General features: G+C 38.0%; 1 protein-coding gene across 1 annotated transcript in view; it reads left to right on the top strand.

The window, feature by feature from the left end:
• Positions 1–5,215: 5,215 nt before the first annotated feature.
• Positions 5,216–22,913, top strand: part of LOC131153560 (uncharacterized) — a 78,256-nt gene continuing 60,558 nt past the window's right edge. Inside the window, exons 1-6 of the mRNA XM_058105948.1 lie at positions 5,216–5,663; positions 16,551–16,641; positions 16,755–16,839; positions 17,139–17,208; positions 18,318–18,387; positions 20,288–20,357. Of these exons, the coding sequence (XP_057961931.1) occupies positions 5,527–5,663; positions 16,551–16,641; positions 16,755–16,839; positions 17,139–17,208; positions 18,318–18,387; positions 20,288–20,357 (523 nt within the window). The 5' untranslated portion in view covers positions 5,216–5,526. The remainder of the gene's footprint in view (positions 5,664–16,550; positions 16,642–16,754; positions 16,840–17,138; positions 17,209–18,317; positions 18,388–20,287; positions 20,358–22,913) is intronic.

Below are 22,913 nucleotides of genomic sequence, written 5' to 3'. Positions count from 1 at the left end.
TACGAGTTTCTGGTCATGCCTTTTGGGTTGACTAACGCTCCGGCGGTATTTATGGACCTAATGAATATGATTTTTCATGAATATCTAGATTAGTTTGAATTGGTGTTTATTGATGATATTCTGGAATATTCTAAGAGTTAAGAAGAGCACGAAAACCATATGAGGTTTGTACTTCAGGTTTTACGGGAGAAGAAGTTGTATGCCAAGCTAAAGAAATGTGAGTTCTGGTTGAAGCAGATTGTGTTTCTAGGCCATGTTGTGTCGAAGGGTGGTATCTCAGTTGATCCTGGTAAGATAGAAGCAGTGGTTGACTAGGTGAAACCGAAGAGCGTGCAGGATGCTCAGAGTTTCCTAAGACTGACTGGGTATTACCAATGGTTCGTTGAGGGATTCTCTCAGTTATCTGACCCTATGACATGATTGACAAGGAAGGGTGTGAGATTTGAATGGACCAACGAGTGCGAGCAGAGTTTCCAAGAGTTGAAACACCGACTGGTCATTACTCTGGTTTTAACCATCCTATCTAGGGATGGTGGTTTTGTGATTTGCAGCGACGCATCGTTGAAGGGTTTGGGACCAGGCTGTGCGTTCCAAATGATGAAGGTATAAAGAGGATGATTCTGGAAGAGGCACATCACTCTTTGTATACGGTACATCCAAGTAGTACGAAGATGTATCGGGATTTGCGCAAGTCCTTTTGGTGGAGTGGCATGAAACGGGAGATTGTCTAGTTCGTGGAGCAATGTCTGACGTGTTAGCAAGTGAAAGCTAAACATCAGAGGCTGGTAGGACCATTGCAGCCATTGAGTATTCAATAGTGGAAATGGGAGCACATTTCCATGAACTTTGTCCCCAGACTGCCACCAGCGCTTCACGGGCAGAATGCAATTTGGGTGATCATGGACAGGTTGACAAAATTTGCTCACTTTATACCAATGAAGGTTAGCTACTCCTTGAGTAGGCTAGCAGATCTATACATGCAGGAGATAGTTAGAATGCAAGGGATACCAATATCCATTATTTCATATTGAGCCCCAAGGTTCACTTCTCGATTCTTGAAGAGTTTACAGGAAGCACTAGTGACGAAACTTATTTTCAGTACAACGTTCCACCCCCAGATTGATGGACAATCAAAGAGGACAATACAAATCTTGAAGGATATGTTACAGGCTTGTGTATTAAACTTCGGCGGCAGTTGGATTCAGTTTTTACCGTTAGTGGAATTCGCCTATAACAACAACTTTCACGCTAATATCAGGATGACACCGTTCGAAGCATTGTATGGTTGGAGGTGTCGGTCTCCTCTGTATTGGGATGAGGTTAGTGAACGGTAGATATTGGGTCCTGAACTCGTACAATAGGCTTTTGAGAAGGTCTAATTGATTAGGGATAAGATTAAATTAGCTTAGAGTCGCCAGAAGAGTTACGCGGATGTTCGTCGCCGTGAGTTGGAATTCGAGGTGGGGGGCAAGATATTCCTGAGGATATTTCCTATGAAAGGAGTGATGAGGTTCAGGAAGAAGGGCAAGCTGAGCTCGAGGTATATCGGACCATTTGAGGTACTGGAACGAGTGGGTTCGGTGGCCTACAAGATTGCACTACCTCCAGCGCTCTCTCGGATCCATAATGTGTTCCATGTATCCATGTTGAGAAGTTATATGCCGAATCTGTCACATGTGATTAGTTACGAATCCTTAGAGATTGGGTATACTTTGGCGTATGAGGAGATGCTGGTTCAGATTCTAGACTAGAAAGTTCATAAGCTGCATACCAAGGAGATACCGTCAGTGAAGGTACTATGGAGGAATGAGGCGGTTGAAGAAGTTTCTTGGGAATTGGAGACGGAAATACGCCGGAAATATCCATAGTTGTTCTGAATAGTAGCTTTGGTAGCAGGATTGGTATAGGTATGTATGTAATATTTTGTTATTGTAGTAATGGTGTGTGGTTAGTCTCTGGGAGAGTTTTGTAATATTGTGAGCTCCCGAGATGGTATGTATGTAACTATGGTATTCCTCCGCCATAAGTGAGGGTATGTATGTATTTGGGACGGGATTGCTATGTGGGTGATCGTTGGCTCTTTCTAGAATCGGGTATGCATTTGGGTATGTTGTTGAGTTGGTAAATGAGAGATTACAAATTTCGAAGACGAAATTTTTGTAAGGAGGGAAGGTTGTAAGAACCCGGCCCAAGATAGGTGTATTAAATAAATAAGAAAAGAGAAGGAAAATTAAAAAGGTATAAATCAACAGGGCTTGTGGACGAGGCTTCTTTTCTCGTCGATGAAGTCTCTTGTGCAGCTCGGTGACGAGATTCAGTAGCCCGTCGACGAGGAGATACCGAGGGATTTTGAGAAATCCTGAAATCTTAGGCTTGTCGACGAGTCCACCTTGGCATCGATGAACTTCCTTCTACGGCCCGTTGACAAGGATGCCGTCTTGTCGACAAGTTTGGTCAGGTCAACTAAGTTATAAATATCTAAATCACTTGCTTGATGAAGAAGAAACCAAAATCCTCTCTCTCTCTCTCTCTCTCTCTCTCTCTCTCTCTCTATAACTCGTACACACACACACACACTCTCTCTCTCTCTCTCTCTCTCTCTCGGATTTCAGGCCACCTGTTACCGGAATCAACGATTTGATGTTGCTACGTGGATCAGGAGGATAATCTCTTTAAGGATAGCGGATCAAATCTTCATTTTGAAGATTTTCGAGTTTTGACCCAAAACTGAGGTAAAGCTCTGAATCTGTTTTCGTTTCGGTAGATATGTAGAGAATAGGATTGTAAAGAAGTATTGTTCTTTATTGTATAGGTTTTGGGGACTTGGTTCGTAGTTTTGGAGCCGTAGAATTCGTGTTTTGGTTTACGGGTTAAAGGTAAGGGGATTCTGTTTATATTAGTTATTTTTGAAATCGGAATCGATAAACCTGTAGTTTACGATTATATGTATGTTTTGACTACTTATTTGAAAAATTCTATCAGGTGAAAATACGAAATTTTTGGATTACATTTTTTAAGGAAAATTGGGGGTTTCGGGTATCATCTCTATTTCTGTTGGAAAATCGTATGTTGTATAAAAACTGTGATATTGAGATGACCGTACCTATATCTATATTAAATTGTATTCTCGAACTGAAAACGATATGGTTTGTTGTATACCAAATAAGTGTGGAATAAACTATTGTATGTAAAATGTTCCAGGTTTGTGAAATAGCCATGACGACTAATTACCGAAAGCTAAGAGGTATAGGAACATGAGTTCCAAAATGTTCCAGGTTTTGTAAAATTGCCATGTCTTGGCTAATTACAGTGGGCAAACGCCATGTCTCGGCTAAATATTATGGGCGAGAGTGTCTAGTTCTATATCTGAGGGTGTGAAATATCACCTGTTTGTTTCGGTTGGTCACCGATGGGTGTGAGTTGACACCGTATTAGCAACGATATCGCTGTGAGGCTTTGGCTAATGCCAGGTTATCGAGTGCTCGTATTAGCAATGATATCACTGTGGGGTTTCGGCTAATTCCAGATTATCGGGTGCTCCGTGTAATGCAGTCAGTTTCGGCCGAAGAGTGTGACAAAATTAATCGTATGTTTTGTAATGTATGTACTGGAACTGGATTGTGAATATTTGGAACTGTATCGTGTTATGTTTTATGTCGAAATAAAACTTGTATGCCACACACTGATATAACCTGTTTCTTTCTTACTAAAAGGTGTCTCACCCTGATTATACAAATGTTTTCAGGTCCTTTGAGTAGTCGTCATTAGCATCCTAGCGTAACGGGAGCGTGGTTGTCAGTTAGCTACGTATAGTACTTGTGTAAGTACGGATTTTGTAACCGGGTTGTCATTATTGGGTTTTGTAGACACCCGGGGTACGTACTATATTTTGGAGTGTAGACTCTAATTATGTATAGACTCTGGTATGGTACGTTGTATGTATTAGAAAGAACATTTCCGCTGCGTATGTGATGTGTATGTGAATGTGTATAAAGGATACGTGTACCTCACGGGGTCGAACCCTCATTTAATATAGTATCATGTATGTTTTAATTGATACAAAGACATATTAGGTTACTAAATTCACACCTGAGGCCTATTCGCGGGTAAAATGTAATTTCAGTTGGAAGGAGTAGCAATAAAGAGAATATTAAACCTGATAATCAAGAGATTAATAGCATTGGTAGATTTAGATATCTTGGATCTATTATGCAAGTTGAAGGGAAAATTGAAGAAGGTATAGTACATAGAATTAAAATGGGCTGGGTAAAATGGAGGAATGCATTAGGTGTGCTGTGTGATCGCAGGATACCCTTAAAATTAAAAGGAAATTTTTATAAGAAGACGATAAGGCCAACTATGCTTTTATGGTTCAGAATGTTGGACAACTGAGAAACAACATATACAAAAAATAAAAGTTGTTGAGATGTGTATATTAAGGTGGATGAGTAGTCTGACATTAAAATATCAAGTAAGAAATGAATATAGAAGAAATTATTTAGGAATAACACTGGTATAAACACAAGATAAGAGAGGGGCGACTGAGATGGTTTGAGAATTTAAAACAGAGGCCTAGTAGAGCATCCAGAAGAATGAGTGAGCTAGTTATTGTGTTTGACATGAAAGGAGTAGGGGTAACCCAAAATAACTTTGAATATGATAGTGAAGAAGGATTTAATAACCCTTAATCTAATACAGAGAACACTCTTGATCGGGTGGATTGATAATAAAGAATTAAAACGATCCCAGCTCGTGGAACTTAAGGCTTGCTATTATTGTTGTTGTCGTCATCGTCGTCGTTATTATTTTATCGAAAAAGTAATTGCCTTGCTTCTATTATTTGTTTTAGATGATTAGAAGTCCACGTCAAGCTTGCACTACATAACAAAATATAATATATTTCTTATCTTACTCTTCATTTTTTGAAAAAAGTTTAGTCTAAAATTTTGACATAAAATTTTAATCCAACGAAATTAAATTAAATTTGTATCACTTAATCTAAATAAATGGACGCACGCAATGGATTAGGCTTTCATCCACTCGGCCCCACTTTTGTAAGCAAGTGGGGCCCACACGAGTTATTTCATGGAAATCTATGATACGCAAATCGTATGGTTGTGCGTGCTTGCCACGTGTACTCCAAATCCAAAACTATACTCTACCCCAAAACGGACGCTTACCGAACCGTAAAGGTACAAGAACATATTAATTCTACATTCCCAAATCACCCCTTTCATTCTGACGACCCCTACCAGTCTGACCAATCAGGCGACGTCCCTTCATCTGATCCTCGTCATAAAGCTCAAACGCGATGGCATTTTCGTCGCAAATGAGAACTAAGAACTCACTCTAGCGTGAAATCGAAGTCACAAGGAAGAACGTCTCTTTCCTTGAGAAGGTATCTTCAATGTCGGGTTCTCGCAATCTCCTCCCCGTGTCGGTTTCCGCAGTTCGTCCGACTGATTCGTGCATTGAATCGAGAGTTTGAGTTTTCTGAGGTTTGATTCTGGAGGGTCCGTTCGGAGAATGTTGGTTCAGAGGGAAGTGGTGAGCTGGAGGAAAGCGGGGAAGTCTCTGCAGGCACTTGTTGCCCATGGCTTGCTGTTCTCCTTCACCCTTTTGCTTGTTCTCAAGCTCGATCGCGCCGTTTCTTACTCTTGGTGGTCTGTTCACAACTCTGCTATGTAAATTTGTTTATTTTAAATTTAGATTACCTCTATTTGTTTCTTACTCTATTTTCTTTATTTATTTTTTTACTCAATGTTGGGGAAGGAAGATATGGAGGTGATGGCCAAAAGCACAAGATAAACCTTTACTTAGTCCAAATCAATACTAAATAGAATAATTAATATCAAAACTTAGAGTAATTATTAATCAACAATACAAATCAGCTACATAAATACAAAGAGGGCACCAAGATTTAAGTGAAAACCTTTCAGTGTTAGGCTACAATAGGAAACTAAAGGACCACATTAACAACAATAAGAATAACAAATTCTTGGTATACAAAAAAATTATAAGTCATCACCAATAAGGTGGAATCAAACTCGAACAAGAAATGGAGAGGTCTCACCAAAAACAAAGGTTGTTGTTCAAGCCACGGAACCAAATCTATTGACATAAATGATAATCAAACCATGCAGCCAGACAACACATGGAGACATTGGGAATATAATAAGTTTTAAACATCACACAATAAATGTTGACAACAAAACTAGAACCCAAGGGTAGGACCTCCTGGTAACTAGCTCTAATACCATGTTACAATACTACTGTACCCCAAAAGCTTAAGTTGTAGGTTGTGGGCACAATGTATCTCAAGCTTTAACACATAAATTGTGTGTGAAAACCATATAGTAGTTTGTTATTGAATTTGAATGGAGAAAGTGAACGGGTGTTTCCCCCTTGTATCTTCCTTCTTCTCCTCTCCTCCCTTCTATCTCTCATGGCTGTAGATCATTGATGATGTCCCGCATCATTTGGTATCAGAGCCCAAATTTTCAATCCCCCATTCCCCCCTCACTCTTCTCCTCTTCTTTTCTTCTTCCTCCTTTCTTGTTCTTATTTTTTCTCCATTAATCTCCAGCAGCATCTGCCCTCTTCTTCTTCTAATCCTCTTTTTCCTTCTTTTTGTCTTCTTCTCTTTTTGCTTCTATCCCTTCATTCTATCTCTTTGATTCTTATTTCTGGTTCTTTGTTATGAAATTTCAGTCTTGAAAAAAAAAGGAAGAGCAGTTGAACTTTTTAAAAAATTCCGGCCATGAGTCATGTCCCCAAATTTTTGAATACTCCATTCTTGGAATATTTTCACGGCACCTCCTCAAAACCCATCAAGCTTCCCCCAAAGTTTCATTGCTGTCTAAACATTGGAGGGCCCCTACGCGCCAGCCAAACATCCTCGAGCCATCGATCCCTTCGAAGTCCAATCTTACCAGAGGTGTATTGACACACCACTATTACGATTAGACTCACCACCGTTCGATCTACCACTTTCTAGAAAATTATTGCTAGAAGGTCACTGCCCATGGCACATGTGCCCCACATGCCAGCGATGCATGTGTGATTGGACTTAGATTCTCTGCATTTTCTAGTTTTGCAAGATATTGCCTCCGACCATGATATTTGAGTTTTCTCCGTGATATTTTGATCTGTAGCATGACATTTTGCATGTGGACTCGATTTTTCTTTTTTGAATGCATTCAAATAGATTTCATTCGAAAGAGAGGAATTTACAAAGAGGAGAATAACACATCTTCTATCAAAATTCTAGAAAAAAAAAAAAAAAAGAAACTAAAAGCACAGAAAAATGCTTTGAAATTTCAAAGCAAAAAAATTCTCCAATCTCGCTGGATTTCTGAAAAGCTCGCTCCCTTAGAGCATCTAGAGTCAACATACCATAAAGAAGCCGAATAATGAATCCTCTACCAAACTAGCTACCAAATCAATCTTATCCTTGGAAAATCCCATGCATTGCGCTCCAATCATAAATCCCACAATAGTAAAAACATTCCAAAATTCTACAAAGCACCCTTTCTTCTTTCGAAACCCTCAAAAGAGGTAGCCAACATTCCATCCACCATCACTGGACACAAACCCAAGCTTCTCCCAACACGCCAAAAAAATTATTTAAGATGCTCCAAACAAAATCATAGTGTAAGAACAAATGAGGAGTTGGCTTAAAATTCAAATAACAAAGCACACAAACCTCTAGAGAATAAGGCCTTAAAAGCTCTCCTAATTTGCAACATATTATTAGTATTGATTTTATTAAGCATAGTTAGCCAAATGAAAGCCCTAATCTTTGAGGGAGCTTTGGCCTTCCAAATACATGAAAATAGAGGAAAACAAAAGTTGGAATGGGTCAAAAACTCGAAAAAAGATTTACAAAAATATACCCCCGAATGATTTGAAGCCTAAAGACCGAGTATCCCTAGCTGAAGAAAGATGACAATTGTTCAATAATGACAATAAGGAGAAAAGCTCCATCATCTCTTCATAATTTAGAGATCTTTTGAAGTGAAAGTTCCAAGAAACTAGAGGGCTAATCGAATCGACCACAAAAAAAGAAATCATACTATCTTGCCTTGATCTCAATCTGAAGAGGCGAGGATAAGATGTGGAAAAGACATCATTCCCCAATCACGAATCTTTCTAAAAGAGAATCTAAGAACCTCTGCTCACGACAAAACTAATGTTGGAATGAATAAGGGATAAATATGAGAAATAGATCTCCATGGACTCTTTGAAGAACATTGCAAACTAATAGTGGTATCCCACCCATTCACACCCAACCCATGCTTACTTCTAATCACTTTATGCCGAAGGGAATGATCTTCTAAGGGAAAACACTATAACCATTTAGCTAGGAGAGCGATGTTTTTAGACCCCAAATTTCCAGGGCCTAGCCCTCCCTCCTTTCTCCACTTGTAGACCTCCTCCCAACTAGTTGAATGATCTCAAAATCCCCCTACTCTTGATCAAAAGAAATCTCTCATTATTTTCTCGATCTTATTTGCAATCCTCGTTCAAATTTTAAAGCGAGAAGTGAGAAATTTTCTGCAAGAAGAGTGAGAAATTATTGCTGCAAGCGACTGTGATAATTTGATACAAAAAGCAAGAAATTCTCGCTGCCGGCATCTGAACTCTGGTTTATTTTCTGCATCTTGTGAATTTTACAAGTGAATTTGTTTCTCTTCATAGTTCATACTCAAGATCAAAGGTGAATTGAAGATAGCGGTTGAAAATTTGAAATCAGATTTATGGTTTGCAAGGATAGATTGAGCATTATTAGCAACTTGTTTAAGAATCCTTTTTTAAGAATCCTTGGTGATATATAATTGCATCACGGTGACCAATGTTGAATTTTGCAAAGGTGGAATTGTTATCTGGTAGGGTACGAAACATGGAAAATGCCTAGGACTATTACCAATGCTTTGAATAAACTAACAAACAAAGTTGCTGCCTTGGGGAAAAGGCCCATGGATTTTCCTACCAAACAAGATGGTGGAATTGCTGCTCCCCGTCACACTTTTGAGTTGTGTGAAGGCTGAAATGATCATTTGAGTGAGGGAATTAAACTTGAAATCTCATATTTTAATGGTGTTGGTTCTCTTGATGAATTTGATGATTGGGTGTATTTTTTGGAGTACTATTTTTTATGGTATGACATGAATGGGGGTTTTAAGGACCACTTAGTGAATTGGGAAGCAGTGTGTAGGATTAAGAGAGAGGGTGGTTTGGGTCTTGGAAATTTGGTGTGTAAAAACACGACTCTTTTGGCTAAATGGCTTTGGCGGTTCTTGTTAGATGTTTTCTTCTTGTGGCATAAAGTTATCAAAAGTAAATTTGCACTTGATGGGAATGGGTGGGATACTAATTTGGGTTCTAGATGTTCTTTGGAAAGCTTGTGGGAAGCTATTTCTCAGATTTATCCTCTTTTTATTCCCCATACCAAATTTGTGTTGGGTATGGCTTGCAAGTTGCAACATTCGCTTTTGGAAAGATATTTGGTTGGGGAATGTTGTTTTGGCCACCTGTTTTCCTCGTTTATTTTGTTTTAGTTGAGGGCAAAATGATCCCATTTCTTCTTTTATTGTAGATTCGGGCGATTCTCTACCTTCTTGGGATTTTCATTTTAGAGAGCCTCTAATGATAGGGAAACTATTGAATTATCTTCTTTGGTGGTTATGTTGAATAATTGTAGGGTATCTTATGATGATGATAGTTGATATTGGTTGTTGGATTCCTCGAGTGTGTTTTCTTGCAAATCTTTCTCTGATTTCTTGGTTGGCACCCATCATTCCTTTCCTCTCTTTAAAACAATCTGGAAGGTCAGAATTCAGCATAAAATCAAAGAATTTCTTTGGTTGGCTGTGCTTAATTAGGATAAATACTATGACCTGCTGCTGATGAGGAGACCTTTAATGGGTCTATCCCCTGAAATATGCATGCTTTGTTTTGATTGTTCAGAATCAATTTCTCATCTTTTCTTGCATTGCGATTTTGCTTGGAAGGTTTGGAATAAGCTATTCAATTATGTTGGAGAAAGCTGGGTTTGTCTGAGAATAGTGAAGGAGTTCCTGGTAATATCTTTTGTGGGGTTTGGGAGGAGGAGCTAAGGTATTGCTTTATGAAATTGTGCTTTATTGCACTGGTTTGGGGTTTGTGGAAGGAATGTAACTTATGTATCTTTTCAGGGAAGAAGATTCCATATTGGTTGGTGGGGGAAAAGGTGCTTTTTATGGGTTCTTTGTGGTGTGTGGGCAATGGAAATTTGAAGGGGATGTGTTTGATAGATGTTCAGCAGGATTGGAGATACTTTCTAGGGTCGTGCTGATTTGAGTTTGCTGTAGTTTTTTTTTTTTTTTTGTGTGTGTGTGTGTGTTTTTTTTTTTACTTTGTGTTTTGTTTTTCTGGGGGATCCCCAGATTTCGTGAAGGAGATGTCTTCTCTCTTGGTTGTACATTCTTTCCTCATCTAATGAATTTATTTTTCCATAAAAAAAGGAAAGTTGTATTTGGCTAAATCAAAATTGAAGGGAATTGCTTGAATTTGGTGGATTAATCAACTGATCTTTAGAAGGAGATATGGTGAGATTACAACATGGGATGAGATGAAGCAAGCGATGCAATAGCAATTTGTGCCTCCCAATTATCAGCAGCGTGTTCATCTCCAACTCTTTGATTTGAAACAAGATGAAAAGACAATGATAGAGTACACTAGCAGGTTCTATCATTTGGCCAGTATGCTAACGTAGAATGGGAAGAGAATGTGATGATAGCTACGTATAGGAAAGGTTTGAAGCCAACCAATGCCTTAAGGTTTGCTGCATTTCTCATTACAATTGGGGATGTAGTACAGGTTTCCACTTAGATTGAGGAGGATATGCAACGCAATCCTCCTAGAGCTACATCAAAATTGCTTAGGTGAATAATATCAACTTGGAGGTCCATGATCGTTGCTTACTTACCTTCAAGATTGGTTCCATTGTGAAGACAGTGCCGTGTGATATCATTCTTCTCAAAATTTGTCATATCCTGTTGGGCCATCCATCGTTATTTGATAGAAAGGTTGAGCATGATGGATGTGAAAATTCTTACTCCCTCTCCATTGACAAAAGGAAGTATAAGTTGATGCCATCTTGAGCTCTTCTGCTCACCAAGTTGAAGTGTACCACTGGTTCCATGTTTATGAAGCAAGATGCTGCCATTCATGGTGATGAACTCCTTGGTACTTTCCCCAACTAGGGTGTTTGGATGGATCCATCAGATCCAATTTGGAGGCTTGTTTGTAATTTTTGTGTATTTTAGGGGTATATTTGTAAATTTCATATGATTTTAGGGGGTAAATGTGTAATTTCATTTAAAAAAGGGCGTCCTTAGTCTGCAAGGCTCCTTGCTTTGCAAGGGCAGGGTAGCGTAGAAGTTGGTCGTTGAATTTGATGTGAGAAAGTGAATGTGTGTTTATCCGTTGTATCTCCTCTCTCCTCTCTTCCCTCTCTCTTCTTCCCCTTTCCTCCATTCTATCTTGCATGGCTGCAGATCATTGATGCTGACCTGCATCATCAAGATTCTGTGTAGAGACTAAATTCAGTCTGATGTCTATAATATGTCCCACATCTCTAAAAAGTAACCCGCTGCCATTGTTGGTTTACAAGTATACATCTCCAAGGCCAACAACTATAGAAAAACCATCATTTCCCATCTTTACCACACCCAAACTCACCGGGTGTATATGATGAGCAGGACTCCCTTCTATAAGTTGCATGAATGGAGGCACCACTGTCTATTACCCAACTAGTTTCCTGGCAAGCAAGATTAATTTGATCATTATCAGAAACAATAGAAAAACATCAAAAGTAGTAGCAACTTTGTCTTTCTTGTCATATTTTTCTTTTCTTTGCTCTTTCTTCATCTTTCGGCAATATTTTTTTGTATCACCTTTCTTGCCACAAGGAAAGCATTCAATGTCATTTCTTGATTGAGACTTGCTTTTGGTTTTGTCACGGTTTCTAGGACCTCTGCCCCCCCCCCCCCCTAAATTCCCGTGAGAGCTTCTGACTAAGAAGATGAAGAGTTTGCTGTTTTTCTCGTGGTATCTTCATTCAATAAACTATTTTTTACAAACTTATACAAAAAATTCTTTCTTGTCATCTTTTTCCTTTCTTTGCTCTTTCTTCATCTTTCGGCAATATTTTTTTGTATGACCTTTCTTGCCACAAGGAAAGCATTCAATGTCATTTCTTGATTGAGACTTGCTTTTGGTTTTGTCACGGTTTCTAGGACCTCTACCTTCCCCCCGCCCCCCTAAATTCCCGTGAGAGCTTCTGACTAAGAAGATGAAGAGTTTGCTGTTTTTCTCGTGGTATCTTCATTCAATAAACTATTTTTTACAAATTTATAGAAAAAATTCCTTCAGGGGTGGAGTTGCTGATGGAAAATCTAAGAGTCTCCCAATTGACTAGTAAAGAACCAAGAGGCCCTACAGCTTGCATCTCTTCATTATAAGAAATTTTCATAGAAGCCGATTGATTTATAATCCCTTGCATTTTATTCAAATGATTAGTAATTAAAGTACCATCCTTATATTTCAAATTCATAAGCTTCTTAAGCATGTATAGTCCATTTCCCCTTATTTTTCTAGTAGAAAGCTCAACTAGCTTTGTCCAAAGAGAGTGTTCATCAATTTCATCAGCCGCATGGTTATGGGCATTGTCAACCCATTGCTGGATGTAAGCACATACTTGGTCTATTGAAAAACTTCCAATCATCAATGGTTTTCTCACTAGGCTTGGCCAACTCACCAAGAATTGGAGCATGATAATTTTTGTGATAAAGAATGTCCTCCATTCTTCCTTTCCAAATGTGATAATTACCTCCGTTCAAACTGACCATTCTACTAGTATTCATCTCCATGGCTACGTACTAACAAGCTCTAATACCACTGTTGGGAAAGGAGGTATGGAGGTGATGGTCAAAACAAAATTGCCCTAGATAAACCGCCTCCTAGTCAAAATCAACACTTAGTAGAATAATCAATTACCAAAAATCAGAAGTAATTAGCAATTAACAACAAAATCTGCCACACAAACACAAAAGGACACCAAGATTTACATGGTGAAGGGAAAAACCACACATCGAAGTCCGCTTCTAGTCTTCCGTTATATCAAAAGTAAGTTACAATAGGTCTTCTTTAATTGAAACTAGAGACACACATCAACTAAAATAATCAAGAATAACAAGTTCTTGGCATATAGAGTAATATGAGTCATCACTAACAAGGCGGAATCAAACTCGAATGAGATATGGAGAGGTCTCACCCAAAAGCAGAGGTTGCTGTCCAAGCCATGAAACCAAGGCTATTGAGCTCCAAATGACAATCAAAGCCTCCAGAATGAAGGAGTATGAGTCATGAACAAGTGGTCATAATTCGAGCTCAATTGCATGAGAAACCACCATTGGATTGTTATCAAGTTGACTGCACATGCACCTTTAACCCTAAATTTTTAGCAAGCATTTTTCTTCTCTCCCTCACTCTCTTCTTGGTAGGGGTGGCAAAACGGGTCATGACCCGATGGGTCACCTGTGACCTGCCCGTTTAAAACGGGTTCGGGTTTATGAAAATCAACCCGTTTAAAACGGGTTCGGGTTTATGAAAATCAACCCGTTTATAAACAGATCAACCCATGACCCGCCCGTTTATAAACAGGTCAACTCATTTTCGGGTTGGGTCACCCGCTGGATGACCCATTTATTTGGCTCCTATATATATATATATAAACCACCCGCTAACCGGCTAACCCTACCCGGCTGCTACCCTCCCTGCTGAGATAAAACATAAAACCCTAATCCTGATCCCTGCAGGCCATCGCTCTGGCTGCCTCCTGCTGCGAATCTGCGACCCACTCCTCGTCCTTGAGCTCGAGTCCTCGTCTCCTCCACAAGCGTCAGGCCCCAGCTCCACAGACCAGTCTCTACTCTCCACTCTGGCTGCCTCCTGCTGCGTTGCTGCGCCTGTGAATCTGCGATCCACTCCTTGTCCTCGAGCTTGAGTCCTCGTCTCCTCCACAGGTGTCAGGTCCCCAGCTCCACAGACCACAGTCTCCACTCTCCACTCCACAGCTCCAGCTGCTCCACAGTCAGATCAAGCATTTAAGCTCCCTCACCATCCAGTCATCCTAAGACGCAAATCCACCATTCTACCGCAGATCTCCCTCATGTATTATGCATATTTTTATAGGTGTTTTTTTTTTTTTTTTTTTTTTTTTAATTATACATTTTTTTAAAAATTATTAATTAAAGAGATGTATTATTTTTACATTTTGTTTTGTTTTTATTTAGATATTAATAAATAAAATGGAGCGTTTTTTTTAAAGGTCATTTTATATGGAATTTTTTTAAAATTATAAAGTAAATAAATTATATTTTTTAAATGGGTAACTTGTGCGGGTTAGGTTTGGCAGGTGTGTGACCTATTTAACATCGACCCGACCCGTTTATGACCCGGCCCGTTTACGACTCACGTGGACCCGGCCCATGAATCCATTTTGCCACCCCTACTTCTTGGCTGTCCCAAGGATGCATGAGGCTTACCTACTGGCAGCGATAGCTTCTCAAATTAATTGTTTTAGGTTCTCCAAAGATGACCATTCATCTCCCAAAGAAAGCCCCAACCAACAAATAAATAAAGCCCTCCATTACAAGACAACAAGTGGGCTACCACCAAGCATAAATTCTATTCTTACTTAGACATGGATCCCACTTGGGCATGACCAAGAGATCCAAATATATCATTCCACACAGGCGGGCTGTCCTCCACAGAGGAGGGAAACACAACACTCAGAAACTAAATGTGCTCGATGTTTTTCAAAAGTAATTATTGGGGCTTTGACTTGTGAACTGTTCAGAAATTGATGGTTTCAAATTATGGCTTGTGAAGAAATTCATTTATTTGTTTTTGTTAGCAATTTTTGTGATACATAATCTAATATGTTGTGCATTTGACATTTTTCGAATATTTGGACACCATTCTTCTGATGTTTATGAAATCTATTTATTTAATGACTGTTTTGTAATATTTCTTGCTGGCACCAAAATCCATTGAGTAAACTTCATTCTGTTGCGATTTGGACCAGTTTTATTAAGTTATGGATGGATACATTTTAAATATAATTCATTATATATCTTGACCTTGTTTAATGTTCCTATATTGCCTCTTACAGAGCTGCTCTCCTCTTAATGTAATTCTTAGTTTTAAAATCAAACCTCATTCTTTTACGAAATCTTGGAAGCTTGGAAACAAGTTATTGGTGCTAGATCTTGTTTATTGTTCAGTGGGAAGTATGTAAACAAAATGAATGATGAAGACCCACAATATTCAAGAATTTTACATGATTTACCTAGCAGCTAGTTTGTATGCATGCATGATGGACATTAGTAATAAAACAACAATATGAATTCTTCCTAAAACTCGGTGCAAAATAAAAATAAGGACAAAATTCTGAAAGAGATGCAAGACCCAAAGCATGAAAACTGAATACAAATCATCAGACTTGTGGATACAATAACAATCCCTACTGCTCATTGTTTCGATACCAAGAAGAAAAACACAGGAGATGTTTGTGTTTTTGTGGAGCATTAGACCTAAATGTTGTGCTAGTGATGGAATCATTTTCAGGGATCTTTTTGGAGAACCTGGGTGAAAAGTAGACTCAATGCCATAGTAAGCTAAAATTTTAGATGTTCTAATTTCAATAATATTTAGAATAATGCTTTGTAAGGAAACTTCTCAAAAGTCTTTATGTGATGCAGTCATCCACTAGCCAATTGCACAAGGTTTAGTTCCAAGATTGTATAAATTGCAGCTGAAGGTTAAAGGGTATCGCTTGAATGAGTTGAGCAAACTTATCTGTGAACTACATATTATTGATTTTTAAGTGAAAGATGAGGGACAATGCTTAAGCAAGTATCTGGTTGAAGTAGTGAAAGATGAGGAGCAATGCTTAAGCAAGTATCTGGTTGAATTACGGAGAAATTTTAGGGACTTTTTAAGTGGTGGCATGACAATTACAATATTGAATAATCAGGATTCAGATTTTACTCATTTGGACATATTTGTGTGGTTGATGAGTTGTGTTTCTTTTAAGTGCAAACACAAGGAGTTTTCTTGCATGTGAAAGTGTGTGATATGTGAATAGTGGTTGCTCTTAGTAGAGGTCTTTTGGAATGTAATAGCATCTTGAACTTTCTTTTAAAGAACATTAGTGAAAAACCTCTACTTATAGCAATTGGCCAACCACATGTCCAAGTGCAAGCATGCAGATGTGTACATGTTGTTTCTTATCTGTTCTAGGCTTCTAACTACCTATGCCCTTCAATGTAATAAATTATCAATCATGTATAGGCATTTCCCAAGTCGAATGCATCATATTTGAACCATGTTTTTATATAGTTCTACAGTATACTTGACATGTCCTGTTTGTGGATGCACAAACTACAACATTATTTTTTTAACAAGTATAAGTAGCTTTTCATTTTGGCTTGAATTTGCAGGCGTATCTTTTCCCCCCTCTGGCTATTTCATGCAGTTGTAGCACGAGGCAGATTTTCCTTACCTGCTCCATCTATGCCACATGATCGACATGTATGACATCTCCAACTAATTTTTAGATATTATATAATTATTATATGACAATATTATGCTATTCTAAAGTAATTGTAAGTTTGGTTAAAATATGAACTTCTTTTCATGGACAGTGGGCTCCTTTTCATGCTGTCGTGGCCACACCTTTGCTTGTTGGTTTTGAACTACTCCTTTGTATATATCTTGAGATCCATCATGGTACACTACCAATCCTTATCTATTGATATGTTGACTCACACATTTAGTCAGTTGTTATTGTTTGTAATAATTAGCAGTTATGTTAATTACTCTTTGATGTAGTAAAACTTAGGATCATTACTTTAACTTATTTGATATGTGAGCTTAATTATTATGCTGTTTTTTCTGGACCATACAAAAACTTATGCCTTTCTGAATTTCTTTATCTGCATGACAAGGCTAAATTGTCTGTTGATAATTTTTAGTATGTTTGAGGACTTCATTATCTTACATTGCCTGCAAATCTCCATGTGTTGCAGTGGTTAACTTGAAGATTGTTTTTCTGCCCTTGCTAGCATTTGAAACATCAGTCCTGATTGACAATATTAGGTAAGTGCTTCTCTTGTGAGCAAGTTCTTTCCTTTTTGGGCCTGTATTTTTGTTGGCACTCATCTGTAACGCTCAGCTAATGTAGAGAATCTTCGCATCAAGAGATGATGGTGGACTTTTGTTTTTGTAATAAATCCTACAGGTTTCTGTGCGTTTCTTGAAATGATACTTCTTTTCACATTGTCCGGTTTATTGTTTATCTCTGAAGGCATGGTCTTTTAATACAAAAAAATAAAAAAGACTACAAAAAATTGCTATATATCATGGAAAAGAAGAGCTCCTCATGGATAATAGCACAAACATTTTTTTGAATGCTTATTTCAAATTGAAATTCACTCTCTGCTAGCAGATGCAATTAATGGAAGTTAGAAACATGTATCTGTGGGGATGGTTTCAATTCAGTGCTATTTTTTCAAGTCAGTAAGATAAAGTATATTTGTTATGGTGAAGTCCTAATTGATTGAAATTTCAAGAGTCATTCATGTATGTTCCATAGTCTTTTTATCTTCAAAAGGGGCTTTTGGCTTCAGAATCTCACATAAGTAATGTTAATCCACAGCTCATTTTGGAAAGTATCAAGAATTTTATTCCATTTGGAATCGATATTGGTTTTCCATCCCTAGAAAACTCTTATTCCCCTACGTAACTCTATAGTCTTATACTCTGGTACGTGGGTATGATCTAAAAGACTAAGTCTGACATCAAAAAGTGTGATTGCTATGTGTGTTTTAGCTCCATTTCAATTAGTAGCATTGATGCAATGATGTTAATTGGGGATATTGTGTTGCATGTAATTGTATGAGCTCTGTACTTGTCACTCTATTTAATTATTTATTTTACTAGATTAAAGAGGGTAGCAATGCGTGCGTGTTTTTGCTGGTTTAAAAAGTTATTCACTGTAATCAGTGAATCAGGAGTTATGAGTTGTATAATTTGAAAAATCGTGATGCAAGTAATGTAGAACATGACTGAGATAAGGCACCTTCTTAACTTGTTCAATTCTAAATTCAAATATATTTGCACCATACAGTTGCCACTTGAATTTTGTAAGTTTTGCCTTGGTTCCAAGTGTCGTTTTCTTTTTGCTGCATGTTTGTTCTTTTATCTAGGATGTGTAGGACTTTAATGCCTGGAGATGATGAAACCATGACGGATGAAGCAATATGGGAGACTCTTCCTGTAAGTCTGTAATTATTTCTATGATTACTTTAGTTTTATACCAAACTTCTATCAAAATCATTAAAATTTTAGAAAAATGGCATACAAGCATTGGAACAATCAAAATGCTATCGGTAGTATAAGAAGGGTGAAAATTTCCACTAGTCCCATAAGATCCTCCATGTCGTTATACAATACATGGGTGCAATTATATGAGGTAAATTTGTTTCTTCAAATTAATAACTTGATTATAAACTATGCATTCAGGTCATGACAGTTTTTAAATTTTTTTAAAAAATATTTAGTGTGGTTAGGGGAGGTTGGGCTTCAAAATTTATGGAACAGTTACAGGTTGTAAAACACATGTAATTACAGTTTGGGGTGCCTTCCTTTTTGACATAACATATCTTCTCGTATTCTTTAAAATAAAAAACAATCACGCAGTGAAAGTCCCATATAATGCATGTCTTGAACCATAAAAGACAGTAGGTAGTTGCAATGAAAATATAACTGTACCACTAAGCTTTTCTTTGCTTGGTAAAATTCACCAAGCTTCCAATGTTTTCTCAGATTTTCAAATTTGGTTTTTTTTTTTTAGTTTTGTTTTAACCTGCAGGTTATTGCATTTTCTTATAGAATTATGTTTGATCTACACTTTATTTTTTTTTATTTTTTTTCCAATTTTTCATTGAAATCTACAAGGGACAAAATGTGCAGGAATGACTAGAATCATTAAGATTTAGTTGTGAGATGACTCGAAATTTCATTTTAGTACCTTATAGAAGTCTGATTTATTTAAGCTTCAATAATTATTGGGGTGCTTTATTTGAGATTCAATAATTATAGGGGTGACTATAAAATGATTTTATGGAAATGTTATCGGATGCATAATATTTGATAGCTCCATTTAGGACCATTATCAGCTACCATGGCTTTTCTCAGTTGCACACAATATATTCTTTTTGATACCTGAGTTCATGTAACTTCAACATGAACAAACTCGTTTCTTTTTTGGTGTGCGATCTTTTTTATTTTGGTTTGCATATGCCATAGATTGTTGAGCAAGCTTGTTTCTTTTTACTTGTGCAGTCCCCCCCTCCCCCTGCCTTACTAATCAATCTTGTAAAATTTTCATGAATAATTTTAATTTTGAAATAACCAACGGCTTAGGCCCAGTTAGTTACATCCTTCCTGTCATGCATAATTTTTCTTCTTTTCATTTTTATTGCAAAAAATAAATATTTATGGGTGTGCCTTGTAGAACCCAGCAGGCCCTCTTTTCTTTTAGGAAAGAAATCTACTTTCTAATCTGCCCCATAAATAGAAATCATCCGAAGAGTTTATCTGTGCCCTCAGGAAATTGTTCATATCTTCAAAGAACTTAATATCTTGAGGCTTTCCTGTTAATATGAAAAATGAATCATATCAACCACCAAAGTAATCAAGAGAAAAACGTCAACTTCCTTCAAATCAGCAGTAGGTGCTCTGTGCCAAGGCCTTGAAATTTTTAGTGTTGAGTATGTATTGTTTGTAGAATAGCTTATAACCTATATAGCTTTCTAGTTGTATTATTCTCTTATTTTATCAATGATGCGTTGTCCAAGGTATGATAAGCATCCTTTTGCAGGGATTGTGTTCTTGTATCTCACACACTTGCTTGTAACAGTGTTATGCTTTGGGAAAGGGGAGAAGCCAATCATGTTAAAGTTTTGTCCTTGAAATATGCAACATTGCATGGTGTTTGAATGGTATATTGCGTATTGCATTCTAAAGTCGGGTGTAATTGTATATGATTACAATGAACAGTAATTGCCTCTGCTAAACATTACTCATCATTATACATGGTTGTTACAGTTTTATTAATGTTATGCTCTGATTTTACCTGGCACTAATATTAAATTTTTAATCCTTTGTGTTTTAGCACTTTTGGGTTGCAATATCAATGGTTTTTTTGGTTGCTGCGACAGTGTTCACCCTTCTTAAGCTATGTGGTAACATGTTCGCTCTTCTTAATCTATGTGGTTGAGTGCTTATTTGTTTATTAAAATGATATCTTTATTACAACGCACTCCCACTGTCCATTGTCATTTTATAGCTTATAAGAGTTAGTTTTCATCTGGCAATAGGTTGATCTTCTTAATATCACAATTATGATACACTTCAGCCTATTATTTACCATTTGTGTCTCACACAACTTGACATTTGTTATATGCAATGATAAAGTGACCCTACTTTTAAGTTTAATGGATGACTAATCCCTGTCAATTTTAATTCACTCAATTTGCTGACAAATGTTGAAGTGGTAAGGGCCCTCCCTGAGGAAGAGGGAGTTAATAAAAGGGGAATTTGCAATTACTAAAAAAATCTATATATGGAGAAGGAATCTTGGAGACCAACTGTTTTGTTATCTCTGTAAAAAAACTGAATTTCTCCACGGCTTGGTGGCTTGAGAGATTGTTTGAAGAAGAGGAAATTGTTTTAGTTCTCAAGAGCCGCAACGGAGACAAGGCCCACTGATCTGAATTAACATGGCATTCTTCTAATGAAATTGGGACTCCCTCAAACGAGACATTACTGGAATCTTTAAAGATTTCCACAGCTCAGTCAAATTTGTCTATCTGATCCCTAAAAGATCTGGGGAACTAAACATCAAAGATTTTTGTCCCATCAGCTTGGTTGGTAGCATGTGTCTGTATAAACTTCTCTCCAGAGTTCTAGTTGCTAGGCTCAAATTGGCAATATCAGAAGTGGTTGGGAAGCACCAGCATACCTTTGTGACTGGCAGACAGATCATGAATGCTGCCCTCATCGTGATTGAGTTTGTGGATACCTATTTAAAGGGAGGAAAAAAGAGGAATGGTTTGTAAATTGAATATGGAAAAGGCCTTTGACCATGTGAACTGGAATTGTCTGCTTTATATCCTCAGAAGAATGAGTTTTGGAGAAATTTTTTGCAGTTAGATCACTCATTGTGGTTCTGGCCCTTTATTCTCAGTGCTGATTAATGACTGCCCTCTGGGTTTTTTAAGATCCTCATGTGGTTTGAAGCAGGGAGATCCTTTATCCCCCCTCTTATTTATCTTGGTTATGGAGGTTCTGAGTCATATGATATCCAAAAGAAAACACAGGCGGCCTGCTTAAAAGAGGCTTAACAAGGAGCAATGATAATTTTGTAGGCTCCCATCTCCTTCTTGCTGACGACACTCATATTTTGGAAGGACTTCTAGAGCAAATTCTTTACCTTAAGATGCACCCTTCTTGGGTTTGAAGCAGTCATGGGTCTGAAGGTGAACTTGGGGAAGAGTGCTGTCATTCCTATGGAGCCTTATGATTGTGGTACCCTCCTCGCAAGCACCCGAGGCTGCAACCTCAAAAGCTTTCCTATTTCTTACCTTGGCCTCCCTTTGGGTGCCAAGTTGAAAGACAAGGTTGTTTGGGATCCTATAATTGGCATATGTGAAAGGGAACTACTGGTTGGAAAAGGAATTACCTTTCCAAGGGTGGTAAACCCACTCTTATTGACAGCGCCTTAGCAATTTCCTAGTTTATTTTGTCTTTGTTTCCCATCCCTAGTGCAGTGATCAATTGATTAGGGGGCATTCAAAGAAGATTCCTTTGAGGGAACACTGGAGGGGAATTCAAATATCATCTTGTGAGGTGGGGGATGGTCAAACACCTCAATGGTTGGGCTGCCAGGGAGGCATCCGATGGCTATGGCACAAGTGTTTGGAAATTCGTTAGGAGAGGGTGGGAGAAATTCTCTCACATTCATTTTAGCGCGGTAAATGGGGCCGATGTGTTTTTCTGGCATGACATCTGGTGCAGTGGCTCCCAGCTTAGTGCCTCATTCCCAAATATTTATAGACAAAAACTTACAAGGAATGCTTCCTCCATGTAGGATTGGAACCTGCCAATCACAAGATGTCAAGTTAGCACTTAGACCTATACAAGTAAGAGGTATGAATTGGTGTGGCCCCACTTATGTGGGTCTCGCAACATTTTAGTGGACCCAAATATTAACATAACATCTTGTGATTGGTGGGTCCTAAATCCTACATGGAGGAACAGTTTCTTGTTAGTATTTCTCTTTAAAGGCTTGCCTATGATAAAAATACCCCCATTTGCTATCACTGGGCGGGAACGCTCACTCCATGGGACGTTTTGGAATGGCCCCTTGATCAAGAATGTTTCCAATTGGGAGATTGATACTCTTAGTAAGTTTTATAACAGCCTTTACAATTTTTTAGAGCGAAGACTCCTCGAATAAACCCATATGATCTTTGAGCTAGGAAGGAATTTTCACAGTCAAATCTTATTATAGCTAGCTAAGCAGCCTAGTGGAGTGAATCAATTCTTTTCTCTGGAAGCCCATTTGGAAAACAGTAGCCTATTCCAAGGTTGCTTTTTCCACTTGGGATGCTGCTTTGGGAAAGATTCTCACTCTTGACAACCTCTAAAGAAAGGGCTTTCTCTATTGTGAATAGGTGTTTCTTGTGCCTTGAGGAAGTGGAATCTATGGATCACATCCTTCTTTACTGCCTTTTGGA

The sequence above is a fragment of the Malania oleifera genome, chromosome 4, assembly GCF_029873635.1.
Source record: "Malania oleifera isolate guangnan ecotype guangnan chromosome 4, ASM2987363v1, whole genome shotgun sequence".
NCBI lineage: Eukaryota > Viridiplantae > Streptophyta > Magnoliopsida > Santalales > Ximeniaceae > Malania > Malania oleifera.
Note: the sequence above shows the minus strand (reverse complement) of the source record. Positions and strands in the feature narration are given on the sequence as shown.